Raw genomic sequence first — 15,332 nt, 5'->3', positions numbered from 1 at the left:
GAGCTGTGGCTTGAGACGGGACATCTCAAAGCCGCTCAGCGATTCAGCGGCCAAGGTCTGCTATGACCGCTGAATGGCTGAGCTGCCTTGAGACATGGCACTTTATGCTGCTTGCCTAGGGTGACTAATAAGTTACTAGCAGTGAGCGAGCATCGCTGGTCACATACACAGCTCTGTGCAGAGTTACTATAGTAATGTAAAAAGTTTGGTGCTTGTTATATCTTTAAGTAGAGTGGGCCCCAAGAATCAAATTCCCAGGTGGGTCAATTGTACCCCAGTCTGACACTGGCTGGGCTGGTGCTCCCCCTAAGAAAAATTATTTCAAATCAATGGTGCCAGAAAATTAAATAGATTTGTAATTTATTTCTATTTAAAACCCTCAAGCCGTCCAGTACTTATCAGCTGCTGTATGTCCTGCAGGCAGTGGTGTATTCTTTCCAGTCTGACACAGTGCTCTCTGCTGCCACCTCTGTCCATGTCAGGAACTTACTCTGGAAAGTTCTTGACATGGACAGAGGTGGCAGCAGAGATCAATGTGTCAGACTGGAAAGAATACACCACTACCTGCAGGACATACAGCAGCTGATAAGTATAGACTGGATATTTTTTTTATAGAAGTAAATTACAAATTATTGAAACTTTTTTTTGCTGGAGTACCCCTTTAATACTGTGAACTATTTTACTTTTAAACAACCCCTTTTGTACAGTCAGTGCAGTTTCTCCAGTGATCAACTAATCGGGTGATCACAGATTTCCTATGAAAGCCTGGGAAATGTAGTGTTAAACATGCCACCCGTACTGCTTGTCTTTACTCTGGAGGATTTCCAGGCAGGGATCTCCTCCTTCCCTATTAATCTCAACAGCTTTATTAATAATACTCTTTGGCAGCCCTTTCAACGTACAATTATATCAGATTGTCAGCCGTCTCCTTCATGTTAACAAATCAGCCGTATATAACCGTATTCCAGTAGATTCTAAACTTATTGACAGGAAATGCTGGGAATTGTAGTGTATAGAAAGGTCTGTGAAGCACAAGTGTCCCTCCAAAATTTTGGGAGCTATGGAGGAAGGGCTGACTGCAAAGCATTATGGGGAAGCTTGCTGTCATGTGTTTTCAGTCATCATCCTTATAAACTTTACAGCAATGGAGCAGCTTTACCAACCTGCCAGAGACAAAACAAGGTCTAATTTGCCTATAGAAACCAATCACAGCTCACCTTTCATATCTTAACAAGCTCTTATAAAATTAAAGCTGAGCTTTGATTGGTTGCTATGGGGAAGTTAGACTGTAAGTTGCACATGGCAACCAATTACAGTCCAGCTTTTATTTTACCAAAGTGATTTGAGAAACGAAAGCTGAGCTGTGATTGGTTGCTATGGGCCTCATCAAACCATATTATTTCGTGTTCTTAGTGTGGCCTAACCATAAGCTGTTTGCTTGGTCACAAGTGTGTTTAGTGACCTCTGCAGTAAAGCGCATCACCAGTCATTAACCCCTTAAGGACAGAGCCTGAAATGGCCTTAAGGACCGGAGCAAATTTTATGAATTTGACCAGTGTCACTTTATTCATTAATAACTTCGGGATGCTTTTACCTATCCGGCTGATTCTGAGATTGTTTTCTCGTGACATATTGTACTTCACATTTCTTGTAAATTGGAGTCGATACTTATAACGAATCTTTATGAAAAAAACCCAAAATAGCGTGAAAAAATTGTGAAAAAATGCATTTTTCCAACTTTAAAACTTTTCTGCTTATACAGAAAATGGTTATACCACATAAATTATATATTAAATAGCATTAGCAACATGTCTACTTTATGTTGGCGGCATTTATTAAACTATATTTCATTTTTTTTAGACAATAGGAAGCTTAAAACATTAGCAGCAAATTTCCAAATTTTCAGTAAAATTTCAAAATCAGATATTTTTAGGGAACTGTTCAGGTTTAAAGTGTATTTGAGGGGACTGTGTGTTAGAAAGCCTCACGAAGCACCCCATTTCAGAAACTGCACCCCCTAAACTCTGCAAAAGCACATCCAGAAAGTTTTTTAACCCTTTAGGGGAGTCACAGAAATAAAAGCTAAGTGTGTAAGAAATTTGAAAATTTTAATTTTCTGTGCAGAGATTTTATTGTAATCCAATATTTTTCATAATTATAAACCTATTACCAGAGAAATGCACCCCAATATTGATTGCCCCATTTCTGCAGTTTATAGAAATACCCCATATGTGGCCCTATTGCGCTATTTGACGCAACCACAAGCCTCAGATATAAGGGAGCGCCTAGTGAATTTCAATGGCTCCGTTATTTTTGGTCATTTTTGACTGTACCACTTCAGGTTGGCAGAGGCTCTGGGGTGCCAAAACCTAAAAAACACCCCTAAAGGGACACCATTTAGAAAACTACACCCCTCAAGGAATGTAACAAGGGGTGCGGTGAGCATCTGGACCCCACAGGTGCTTCACAGATTTTCCAAACAATATGGCTTGAAAAAAGACTAAAGTATTTTTTACACTAAAATGTTGTTCTAGCCTTCAATTTTTCATTTTCACAAAGGGATAAAAGGAAAAAAAAAACACAAAACATGTAGCACAGTTTCTCCCGAGTACGGAAATACCCCACATGTGGACATAAAGTGCCAAGCGGGCGCAGGACGAGCCTCCAAAGGGAAGGAGCGCCAATTGGCTTTTGGAAGCTGGATTTCACTGGAATGGATTTCAAGGGCCATGTCGCATTTACAGAGCCCTCGTGCTGCCAAGACACTGGAAACCCCCCACAAGTGACCCCATTCTGGAAACTACACCCCTCAAGGAATCTAACAAGGGGTGCAGTGAGCATATGGACCCCACTGGTGACGGGCACAAATGTGGAAAAAATGTGACGTGAAAGTGAAAATTTTCATTTTTTCACTTTCATGGCACAAATGTGCCCGTCATCCAGGGGTCCATATCCTCACTGCACCCCTTGTTAGATTCCTTGAGGGGTGTAGTTTCCAGAATGGGGTCACTTGTGGGGGGTTTACAGTGTTTTGGCAGCACAAGGGCTCTGTAAATGCGACATGGCGTTCATCATCCATTCTAGCCAAATCCAACCTCTAAAATCCAAATGGCGCTCCTTCCCTTCGGAGGCTTGCCCTGCACCCACATGGCGCTTTATGTCCACATGTGGGGTATTTACGGACTCGGGGGAAATTGCTCTACACATTTTGTGTGTTTTTTTCTCTTTTAACCCCTTGTGAAAATGATAAATTCAAGGCTAGACCAACATTATAGTGTAAAAAATTTAATATTTCATTTTCACGCCACATTGTTCCACATTTGTGCCCGTCACCAGTGGGGTCCATATGCTGACTACACCCCTTGTTACATTCCTTGAGGGGTGTAGTTTCCATAATAGGGTCACTTGTGGGGGGTTTAACTGTCTTGGCAACACAGGGGCCTTTTGAATGCAACATGGCCCCTCGAAATCCATTCCATCCAAATCCAGCCTTCAAAAACCAAATGGCGCTCCTTCCCTTTGGAGGCTTACCCTGCACCCGCATGGCGCTTTATGTCCACATGTGGGGTATTTCCGTACTCAGGGGAAATTGCTCTACACATTGTGTTTTTTTTTATCTTTTAACCCCTTGTGAAAATGAAAAAATCAAGACAAGATCAATGATTTAGAGTAAAAATTTTAAAAAAATTACACTAAATGTTGGTCTAGCCTTGATTTTTTTCCATTTCCACAAGGGGTTAAAAAAGAAAATGAACACAAAACGTGTAGGGTAGTTTCCCCTGAGTACGAAAATACCCCACATGTGGACATAATTTGCCATATGGGCACAGGGCAAGTCACCAAAAGGACAGAGCGCCATTTAGAGGCTGGAATGGGGGATGGAGGCCATGTCGCAATTACAAAGCTCCTGTGCTGCCAGAACAGTAGAAACCCCTGACAAGTGACCCCATTCTGGAAACTACACCCCATAAGGAATCTAACAAGGGGTGCAGTGAGCATATGGACCCCACTAGTGATGGGCACATGTGTAGGACATGTGCCGTGAAAATAAAAAATACCATTTTTTTCATTTTCACGTCCCAAATGTGGCCGTCACCAGGAGGCCATATCCCCACTGCCCCCCTTGTTAGATTCCTTATGGGGTGTAGTTTCCAGAATGGGGTCACTTGTGGGGGGTTTCTACTGTCCTGGCCGCACAGAGGCTTTGTAATTGCATCATGGCCTCCTCTAATGGGAATGGCAGCCATACCTATTTAGCTGGGGAAAAGGGACAATTCTAATTTATTTGGGGGTATTAGGCCAATTATTGGTTTATAAGGTTGGAAATGACAGGTGTCCATCAAACTCAACCTGTGTTGATCCAGAGGAAGGCAAAAAACCCTAGTGAGGCAGACGACAGTAGCCTCATCACAGGGGAAAAATTCCTCCCCGACTCCATAATGGCGATCAGAATAATCCCTGGACCAACGTGACCCCTGAAATAGGAATAAGCGACAGAATTTAGATAATGTAGAACCCCAATGACGTGTGGTGCGCCTTGGAGCGATCCAGTATGCAGAGGCCGGGGGGATCAGGACAGGTGTCACACTGGTAAATGGTGTCCTTCCTGATCCCCCTGTTACCCCACACTCTGCACTTCTTCTGGGGTCTCCTGTTCTCCAGTGTGGGGGACGTCACCTGGAAAATGTTGTCCTGGTGCGATACGGGGTCCTTCATATCCAGAAGCGCTGGGTCCGCTCCATGGCTGCTAAATATTAGGGCTTTATTACTACTTCTGATATGTTCGGATCGTGCCGCAAGCTACAGGGCAGCGAGGGACTAGAAGAGGGGGCGCTGGTATAAAAGTTATCCCCGTACAGGTGGTGACCTTTATCCAGCAGTGGGAAGATCAGTTCCCGGACGATCTCCCCACTAACTCCGAGGATGGGGGGGGGAAGGGGGCATCTGGGGGCTGCATTCGAGTGTCCCTTCCTTCATACACTCTAAGGGTACGTGCACACTGCGGAATCGCGAAGGATAACCCTTTGTGCATTCCGCAGCTGGCACCCGCCGGCGGACTGATGCAGGCGCACGTCTCCGTCCGTGTCGTAGACTCCATTCTATGCACGGGCGGATTCCGCTCTGCGTCCAACGTGTTGATGGAATGACGGATAATGGAATCCGCCCATGCATAGGATAGAGTCTATGACACAGGCGGAGACGCGCCCCTGCATCAGTCCGCCGGCGGGTGCCAGCTGCGGAATGCACGAAGGGTTATCCTTCGCCATTCCGCAGTGTGCACGTACCCTAAATCTGTAAGTGTACCCTGAGGTACTCTCACAGAGTTTGTAGAATTTCACGCCATACCGTCATCTCTTATTGGGACGGTACTGGCGGAAAAGACGTGTCTGGGGGGCAGCGTACGCTACGCTACTCCCAGACACGTCACTGGATGATGAGGAGGATGAGGATGAATGGAGGAAAGAAGGATCCCCCCAATTTATCCTCACTGTCTGTTTCGGTGTCGGAGGCAATAATAATGTATGCGTCCGACACCGAAAACACCCTGGGGGCCATCTTTATATGGGGATTGGTATATGGGGTATGTAGTGGTGTAGTGTAAAACTTTATTCAATGTAGTGTGGTGTAATGTAGTGTTTTTTTACGTGTTTTTTACAGTAAGTATACAAAAAAAACCTACGCCAAAAATGGTGTTGCTGATGAATGCCGCACTTATGTTCGGCACTTATAAGCAGACCGTGGCAGTAGGATATAAAAAAAAAACACCCTACGCCAAAAAGGAGGAGTTGCTGATTAGCAGCGCACTTTCGTGCGATGCTGATCAACACTCAGCGGCGATAGGGTGCGGAAAATAGAAAAAAAAAAAATTGGGAAAAAAATTTTTTTTTTACTACATTCTGAACATCCCTGTAGTGGCTGATACGTGTATTACACTTATCAGCCGCTAGGGGCAGCAGAGCGCAAGATCCGAAAATAGACGACGCTGGAGCCGGAAAAATACGAAAATAGACGACGCTGGAGCCGGAAAGAGACGATCGGGACTCACGGAAGAAGCCGAAGATGAAGAGGACGCCGGGAACCCGGAAGACGCCGATCAGGACCCCGGGACAGGTGAGTAATGTACAAATACCTGCTCCGGACCCCTCAGCTACCTAGCTGAGGGGTCCGGAGCAGGTATTTATTACTTGTGGGGACTTTGTTCGCCGTGAACGGCCGGCCGGCTGGCCGGCCGTTCACGGCGATCGGGACGGTGGTACCGTGACCACCATTACTTTTTACAGTAATGGCGGTCGGTGCCGTCCTCGGACAGCACCGACCGCCATTTTTTTCCGGGTCATCGGGCCACCGATGGCCCGGAAAGGTTCCGATCGCCGCTATGGGCTTATCAGCCAATAGCGGCGATCGTCGGCATGGGGGGGGTTAACAACCCTCCATGCCGACAGGGAGAGATGGCCTGCTATGTATTATAGCAGGCTATCTCCCCCGATCGGGACCCGGCCGGCCGCGGCGCCCGTTTAAAGGGATGACGTACCGGCACGTCATGGGTCCTTAAGTGACAGTGATCCATGACGTGCCGGTACGTCATGGGTCCTTAAGAGGTTAATGGGTTGATGCTTCAGAAGTGTTTACCTGCAGTAACCATGCCAACCGTGCACTGTGATGACAAGCGCTGATGTCATAAAAAAGGTTGCATAAAGCAATGCAACGCGCCCTGATCAGTGCCATCTGAATGCGCCAGAGGACCTTGAGCTTGACTACTTTACTGCCCCCTACCCTTGATGTAATTTGGAGGTTCTAGCAGGGAAAAGGGGTGGTCTGCTTTAGACTACCCCTTCATCGAGTCGCCACCTTCTTGAGAAGTGGACCTGGATCTGTGAGGGAGAAGAGCTACAGCCGCCTAGCCATCAATAAGGTGACATTGCAGCCAGATTTCTCTCACATCCAGTTTATTATATTTATAGTATAGTATTATCCTCTAAGCCCAACGGAGGGGCAACTCTCCAGCCATGGCTCCCTCGAGGTTTCCTCCACAGGGGTTTTTTCCTCGCCTGAGTGCTGGAGGGTGGCTCTTTGTGAGTCAAGGGTCTGCCATTTTCGGTGTCATGTAATTTTAAATAAAATTGGGACCCTTTGACACCTGATTTTAATGTGTTGTGTCTTTATTTTGCATTCTTTGGTTTATCTTGGGGATCCATCACATATAGCAGAGTCATAAAACTGGACATCTGCCTGCTACACAGATCTATCACCTGCACAATGAGAGGAAGCAGGATGGAGCACTGGAGAAAACATGCATTGCAAGGTTTATACCTACATCTGCAAGGTTTGTCAAAAGGTTTTTTTCAAGTGACAGGGTCACACCAATCATAGCACCATGGACACCACCATAAATATACATAATATATACTCAATCTGGTGGCTCGTGTGTGTAGGCAGTATCAGGGGCAAGACAAAGTATATCGCCCCCACACACATACATCCAGGTGTGGCATAGGTAGCTTCCCCCCTCCCTAAAATCCACAGGATAGGGGATATCAAGCTGATTGGTAGGGGTACCAGTAATCACGAGAATGTGGGGAACATGTCCCCCTCAAATAAACAGTGGGGACGGTGCTCCAATAATTCTCTACGGGTCTTGTTATCCCTTATCCTGTGGATAACTTTGGGAGAGGGGTATGTTCTCATGTACTATATGGCGGGACTTGGACTAGGCATTTTTCAGAAATATGGCATTTTGGGGGGTCAAAAACGCTGTAACCAGATGTTAGCTCATAGTCAGTGGAGAATGGCGAAACGCAATACCCATGGGACATTTTTCTGTTATGGTTTTTCTCTGGTTTTGAAAAATCATAGCAGGATATGTGTTTGGTGTTTTACAAATCAAGAAGGGACATCGACCCGGACCAGTTAGACAAAAGAGGACTTCTTCATAAGATGAAATCGGAACCAGCCAAAAATAATAAATAAAAACGCACGTATGCAGCTGAATGTGATTAGGACGCAAACATGCACAGCATAAAAATGTATTTAATAAAAAACAATTGCAAGCGCTATGGCCTTTTAAACATGAGTAGTAAAAAAACCGAAAGCACAAAAATTGGCTCAGGCCTTAAGGGGTTAAGGAAGCGCTAGGAGGGCAAGGGGTCGGGTAAGTATACTTTTGTTATTATGTTCCCAAACACCCCTGCCTGCCTGAGATTTGTTACTTTCATGGGACTTTTGTTCGCAGAGTGACTGACAAGTTACTAGCAGTGAGCTAGCATTGATGGTCATATACACAATGCCGTGCGAACACGCTATTGTAAAGTGAAAGTTAGGCGCTGGTTATATTTGGTATATGAAGGGTGGGCCCCTAGAATTAAATTCCCTGGTGGGCCCAAGGTACCCCAGTCCGACACTGCACGGGCACCACATTTGTACTTTGGTGTCGGCATGCTGACTATCAGCGATTTATGGCCATACTTTTGAAACACCCTGTGATCCAAAACATTCTCCAGGCAGAGTAAATGTTAAACGATAAACTACTAATAACTATTATATACTCAAATTAACTCAATGACTTTGACTGTGTATATTATACAGTACCCTGAAGCTCAACTAATATACTGTACCTACAGTATATTGAGGCCACAATAAACAGTGTCTTTGCATTCCCCTTTTAGGTTATGCATGGGTTACTTACTTGTAAAACATTTGCAATTCACGATACAAACATTTCTTATCACAGCCATTTACACAACTAATTTAGCTATTCATAAAGGCCTGCAATATAATATTGTACTTTATTATGCAGTGTTTAGCTGTAAAAGTTGTTATTCAGATACAGACAGAACCTAGAAAACAATTATATTGGCAGGACACCTCTCACCCAGTTTTTACATAGCGCAACCTGTTACAACATCTGAAATATTTATTTTGCAAGTTCAAAAAGGACATATGTCATATCAGCAACTTATATATATATATACACACACACACACACACACACACCGCCTTTTACCTACAGTGCTTAGCATACTAAACATTTCACATTCCAATAAGTGTTAAGAGACATACTGACTACTAGGTCAAATAAAGACCAGCCAGTATTACTTTGCTGAAAGAGTAGTAGATGCTTGGAACAAACTTACAGTAGATGTGGATGGTAAATCTACAACAACAGAATTTAAAGATGCCAGAGATAAACATATATCTATCCTAAGATAATAAGAAGGGAATTACTAATAGGGCGGACTAGATGGACCTAGGGTTCTTTTTCTGCCAACAATCTATGTTTCTAGTATTGAATGTAAACCTGAACTAGTTGACATGTCATCTTTCAAATATGATGTCTACATCACAGGGCCACACTACAAACAGGAAATGTCAGCAATATCGCAAGGCCATGGGTTGATGCATGTGGGACAGTTAGGTGGCTAAGTGAGGCAGCAGGGACTGAGGCAGATAGCATTTTTGGGAGGTGGGGCAAAAACATGTTAGGAAGGAACCCAGATTACTTCCAGTCTCCTGAGTGAAAACATCAGCCAAGTTTGGGGGTTCCCTGCACCACCTCCTTTCTGTCACACTGTATTACAGGATTTCTGTTCCTAAGGCTGGCCTTCAAATCTCCTTCTGAGAGTGGATCTGATGACCAGATCCCCAGGTAGGCTCTAATGGGGATGCAAAAATACTCTGTATTAGGGTACCTTCACACGTACCGGGGTTACATACCTGCAGCAGTATTTTCATTTAACCCCCTTTAACCCCCCCGCAGCCTGACCCCAAAGCACTGCTGTGCACTGATTGGCTGATGGGGATCGACAGGAGCCAGGAGCCTCAAATGCAGCCTCAGCGCCGAGCAGGTAATGTATGCTAAGGGCGCAGGCTGCGGGGGTTAAAAGGGGCCAGGTTACATGCTTGCAATGGAATTATAATTCCGCTGCGGGTATGTAACCCCATTCAACTTCACACTACAGGGTTTCGCAGTGGATCCGGTACGTGTCAAGGTAGCCTTAGGCTACATTCACATCACTTTTTGGGAGAATATGAAAGCTATATATCAACACCTTGTTGAAAAGGTATGTTGATTTACAGCCCAATGTGCTCTTGGTGGGCCAAGGCCAACCATAGTATTAAAAGGGGTATTTCACTCAGAATTAACCCCTTAACGACCCATGACGTATCCCCTCTCCCCTGTAAACCACCGCAATCCCGGCTGCTTTCTGTGGCAATTAGCAGGTGCAGGCCATTGCCACGCCCGCTAATAAGAGCATTTAAATGTAGCTGTCAGACATGACAGCTGCATTTAAAAGCCCTGCGGTGCTTATCCGTGGTGGTCTAGTGGGGGGGGATTGCATCGCAGAAGGGGAATCCCTTCTCCTTACCAAGCCGGGCCTCAGCATAGGAATGATGCTGATCCCGGCTCAGTATTCTATGAATCTGGTCTGCAGCAGACCAAAAAAATAGAGTACGTATCTAATGGGTCGGTGCTCTATTATATACACAGCATTGATCTCAATGGGAGATCAGTGCTGTGTATATAGAAGTTTGTGTGCTGTGTACATAGAATTTTTTTTTTATTATTTTTTTTTAGCGTTTTTATTTTTAAAAAAATCCCCTCCCCTAATAAAAGTCCAAATCAACACCCTTTTCCCATTTAATAAATAAAAATAAAAAAATGTAAACATATTTGGTATCGCCGTGGGCACAATCGCTTAAAGTAGTTAATTATGACATTCGCAGGGTAAACGGTGTAAGTGCAAAAACCTGCTAAAGTGCAAATTGTGCATTTTTAGTTGCATCAAATACCAGGAAAATTGCAATAAAAAGTGATCAAAAAGTCGCATAAACGCAGTCAAGGTACCGATAGAAAGTATACATCATGGCACAGAAAATAGAGTCCCATAGACCAAAGGATAATAGCATTATAAGGATGGGAATAGAGCAAAATAAGGAACATTTAATTTTTTAAAAGCTGTCAAATAAAATAAAAGTTATGCAAGTTGCATATGGTTGTAATCTTGCTGACGTGAGACGTGAAACATCACATTTCAGTTTTACCCTAGGGCAAATGGCGTAAACACAACCAACCCCCCCCCCACACTGAATAAAATTGTGTTTATATTCATTTTTACCACACATATACGTTTTTTTTCCGGTTTCGCAGCATATTTTATGCAACAATTAAGTTTTAGACTTGTTTTGAAAAACGGGAGTAAGGATGGGTCAGATTTATTTGTGTTTTTTTCACCGGATAATACCTTATACCAGATTCTTCATTGGGCATGTTCTGGCACAAACTAATGTGAGCAGTCTTAGGCCAGGTTCACAACTGTGTCAGTAATTTAATTTGGGGACCTCTCTTGCAAATTCTGTTAAGGGCTAGAACCAGTGTAGGCCAATCAACTGCATGATGGGCACCAATGGAACCTGATGGACCCCATTGATTTTAAAGTGACGGTACCACCAGGCCCAGGCTGAAGCACTAGAGGTGGGCCGACCCACCCTTAGTGGGAAGAAACCCCAGCCCCTCCATGACGTGACTCCATTAGAATCAATAGAACCCTATCATAGAGGGGCTAGGGTTTCTTCCCACTAAGGGTGGGTCGGCCCGCCTCCAGTGCTTCAGCCTGGGCCTGGTGGTACAGTCACTTTAAAGGGATCCATTATTCTACTGGAGAATTACTAAACAAAAAAACAAATATGAATATGTAATCTATGTGAACAAATATGAATATGTAATTATCATTGCATACTGGCTTACTACTATATTAATATTAGAAAATGTGCCCATCGCATCAATGGGGTTCAAACAAGTGTGATAAGCGGCAGTGCCAAGGCCAATGCTGCTGATGAGCTATTGTTCCTATATAAATAATAATGGAGATCCACAGCACCATTCACTGTGCTTAGCAGCAGGGCCCAGAAAGCCCCTATGCTAAATATAGGCCATCACTGGTCCTGAAGACCCCTTTAATTCCACGGCCGCTGTACACATCTATAAAACATTGCAAAGAAACCAAAGAAACCAAATAAAGTGTGTTTGCTTGTAAAAAGTCACTTACCAGTCTGTGAAGGGAGGATTGGAGTTGTCCATAATTCTAGTCCATGGCTTAAACCATACAATATTTTCAGCTGCCTTCCTCCATACTGTCTCAGGTTCTTGCACTGAAGAGTTGAACACCTGGTCATAGTTTCCCAGACTCTCAGAGGAGTAGGATCTGCTGCGGCGGGGATGTTTGCAGTGTGTGACAAAGCAGGCAGGTTGTGTTGTGATCCTTGTGCACAGTTGGGAGAATTTTCTTTGACAACAGATTTGCCCCTTAAGTCCTGTCCTTTTTGCAGAGTGCCAGTATGGTATACTGACTGCACAATTTTTCAGTCCACCCTGCTTGAGAATATGTTTTGAGACACATTTTATTCTAAAGTACATTTTCTTAAGTTGCAGCTGACTTTTCTGGCACAAGATGTGTGTATTCAGTGAGAGGGCAGGGACAGATGGAAAACCAGCACTGGATGTTCACTCCCAGCAGACGGGTCATGCACTGCCGCCTATACACTGAGAAGAGGCTTTGTAAAATCCTGGGCAGGTTTTCCTGACAAGTGTGATTCCTGAGAACGACAAATTACACAATGTTATATTCAGTTACTGGCAAAGGAATAATGTGGGAACTAGTTGTTCATTTACTGATCGTATAATCTGCTTGTGGGTATAGCAATAAACCCTCTTCTCCACATTTTATACACAGCTACAAAACCCTCAGGTCACAATATTTATTTGTTAAGATACTGCTCGGATTATTTCCTCATGTATTAAGACAGGAAAATGTATATTGTGAGAGTACCCAGAGAAGTGTATTATACGGTTTATTAGTAGTAGTACATGTTTTTTCTAATAATAGCAGGGCAATTTGTTACATGTGTGACAGCTTTATAAACAAGTGTTCTTAGGCTCGCTTCAAATGGCGTACAGTGTTCATGTTTTTATTTTTATTTTTTTTAAAGGCCCCTAAAACTGCATTCATGTTTACATAAACTGATGTTGTTTTGCAATAAACTGAGGGCAATCAGATACATAGCAAATCTAGTGGGACGAGAAGCTAACCCTAACCTTTTTTTTGGCGCAAATTGAGTCAGAATTCTGGGGGAAAAAGTAATGGACACATTTGGCTTTGTATGACCCAGCTCTGATATCGGTCCTGTAATTGTAATAAGGTGTGCACCTGAGATTCACGTGATCTGTAAGGATCCTAATAGCAATAATTGATAAATTAAATGTATTAGAAAATTGTTTACCTTTTAAAGGGGCTATCCAGACTTAGAAAAACATGGCCACTTTGTTCCAGGTACCACCTACTTCCTTATGTTCTCAGGTTGGGTGTGGTTTTCGAAGTTTCTATTAAAGTGAATGGAACTGAATTGTAATACTGCAAACAACCTAGAGACAGGTGTGGTGCTGTTTCTAAGAGAAAAGATTTTTTTCTAATCCTGGATAACCCCCTTTAACATTGTGGTATATGTGAAATTTCCACATTTTGACTTATTCATTTTACTATGTTTCACTGTAAACTTTCACTTTTCAAGTTTTAGTATCAAAACATAAAGGTGGACATGACTTCCAATGGCTTCCTGTCAATACAACTGTAATTGTGAGGAAATATATAGGGTAAACAGATTTTTTAATACATTTTTCTTTATAGGTTGTTACTTTGATTTAAATGTCCAGCTCAAAACTACATTCGTCTTTCTAGTTTTGGTCTTATATATTTAACAAAGACATGTATATGTAAAAATTGCTGAAAAGCTTCAGAACTGCAATATTATCTTAGTAATATAAAGCCTCTTGACTTGACTAAAAACAGTCACACACTGTATTTTGGATGTCATTTTGTCATGTAAAAGTCCATTTTACATCTCAAAACCATCCAACCATAAACAGCTAAAAAAAAAGAACCAAATGCAAAAAATTACTGAAAAATAAAACTTGTTTTTTTGCTGTTATTCATTTTCACACATGGCAGTTTTTTTTTTTATACCACCTCTGCAAATTTTGTGTCAAATGCAGAAGTGGATTAAAAACGGATGCAAAATATAAAGGGAGGACTTGTACTTCTCCACTTCCTGGTTTGGCACAAAAACTGCAGTGACCGTTTTGCAAAAAAACTGCCATGTGTGAAACCAGCCTTAGGGTACTATTACACCAACAGATCTGACGAAAGATTATCTGCCAAAGATTTGAAGCCAAACCCAGGAACAGACTATAAACAGAGATCAGGTCATAAAGGATAGACTGGATTTCTCCTCTTTTCAAATCCACTCCTGGGTTTGGCTTCAAATCTTTGGCAGATAATCTGTCGTCAGATTTGTTGGTGTAATAGTACCCTTAGGGATAGGAATATTTAGGATCCTGTATGGTACACACAGTGCCAAGTGCCAACTAATAAAATGTACCTGCCCTCATCTGGTATCCAGGACTATCAGTGGGGGCCCTGCTGATGAGCTGACTGCAGTTGCCATTATGTGAGCACTGTGGTCTTTTCATCCATTACCATCCACAGATTTGTACATTTACCAGTAGCTGTACCTGGTATTGCAGCTAGTCCCACTGAAGTGAATGGAGTTGTAACACCAGACACAGCTGCTAGCAAATGTACAAAGCTGAATCTCCTTCAGCCATGGAATGACCAGGGTCTCAATTACAATTAATAACATATGTTAAGGTTGTTTATTTTTCACCAAATATATTCATCACCTTTCCACGGAGTAAAAAAGTGTTGGGACATACAGAGGTACCTTGGTTTAAGAGTAACTTTGATTAGGAGTGTTTTGCAATAAGAGCTCACAGTTTTTTCAAAATTGTAACTTGGATAAAGAGCATTGCTTTGGTTTAAGAGCTCCCTGTACTGGGTGGGTGGGGGTATGCTCTGCATAGTGTGGTCTACAGCACTGTACTCTGACCCAGGAAGTCTCCCTCACCTTCCATATCATAGCAGATTCACTCCAAGCTGGGGTTTGTATCAGTGGACAGGACGGTGGAGGTAATCTCTCCATCGCTGTAACCCCTCTCTCCCCAGACAGAGAGTACTGCTATACTGTGTGCACATATGCTCACATTGATTCATGCTCCCTGCAATCTCTATCCGCCCTTGTATTTCCCATCCTCCCCAGGCTGCTATAATGTGCCTGCATTTACACTCAGCTATACACACTGCTGCAATAATCTGCCTGCACTCACACTCAGCTATATACACTGCTATAATGTGCCTGCACTTACACTAAGCCATTTATACTGCTGTATAGAAAAGTTTCTGTCACTGTTCTCCTGCACAGCTCAGTGATTCCCACTTCCCACA

General features: G+C 43.2%; 1 protein-coding gene across 2 annotated transcripts in view; it reads right to left on the bottom strand.

The window, feature by feature from the left end:
- Window positions 1-15,332, bottom strand: part of ACSS3 (acyl-CoA synthetase short chain family member 3) — a 109,408-nt gene that overhangs the window by 83,399 nt on the left and 10,677 nt on the right. For both annotated transcript variants that reach the window (XR_011363565.1, XM_069974005.1), the window contains exon 2: window positions 12,045-12,591. Coding sequence is in view for 1 of the 2 variants with exons in the window: in XM_069974005.1 (XP_069830106.1) it covers window positions 12,045-12,412 (368 nt within the window). In the remaining variant the exon portion in view is untranslated. The remainder of the gene's footprint in view (window positions 1-12,044; window positions 12,592-15,332) is intronic.

This window comes from Dendropsophus ebraccatus, chromosome 1 (assembly GCF_027789765.1).
Source record: "Dendropsophus ebraccatus isolate aDenEbr1 chromosome 1, aDenEbr1.pat, whole genome shotgun sequence".
In the NCBI taxonomy this organism is placed as follows: Eukaryota; Metazoa; Chordata; class Amphibia; order Anura; family Hylidae; genus Dendropsophus; species Dendropsophus ebraccatus.
The sequence above is the reverse complement of the archived record's forward strand: the minus strand, read 5'-3'. Positions and strand labels throughout refer to the sequence as shown.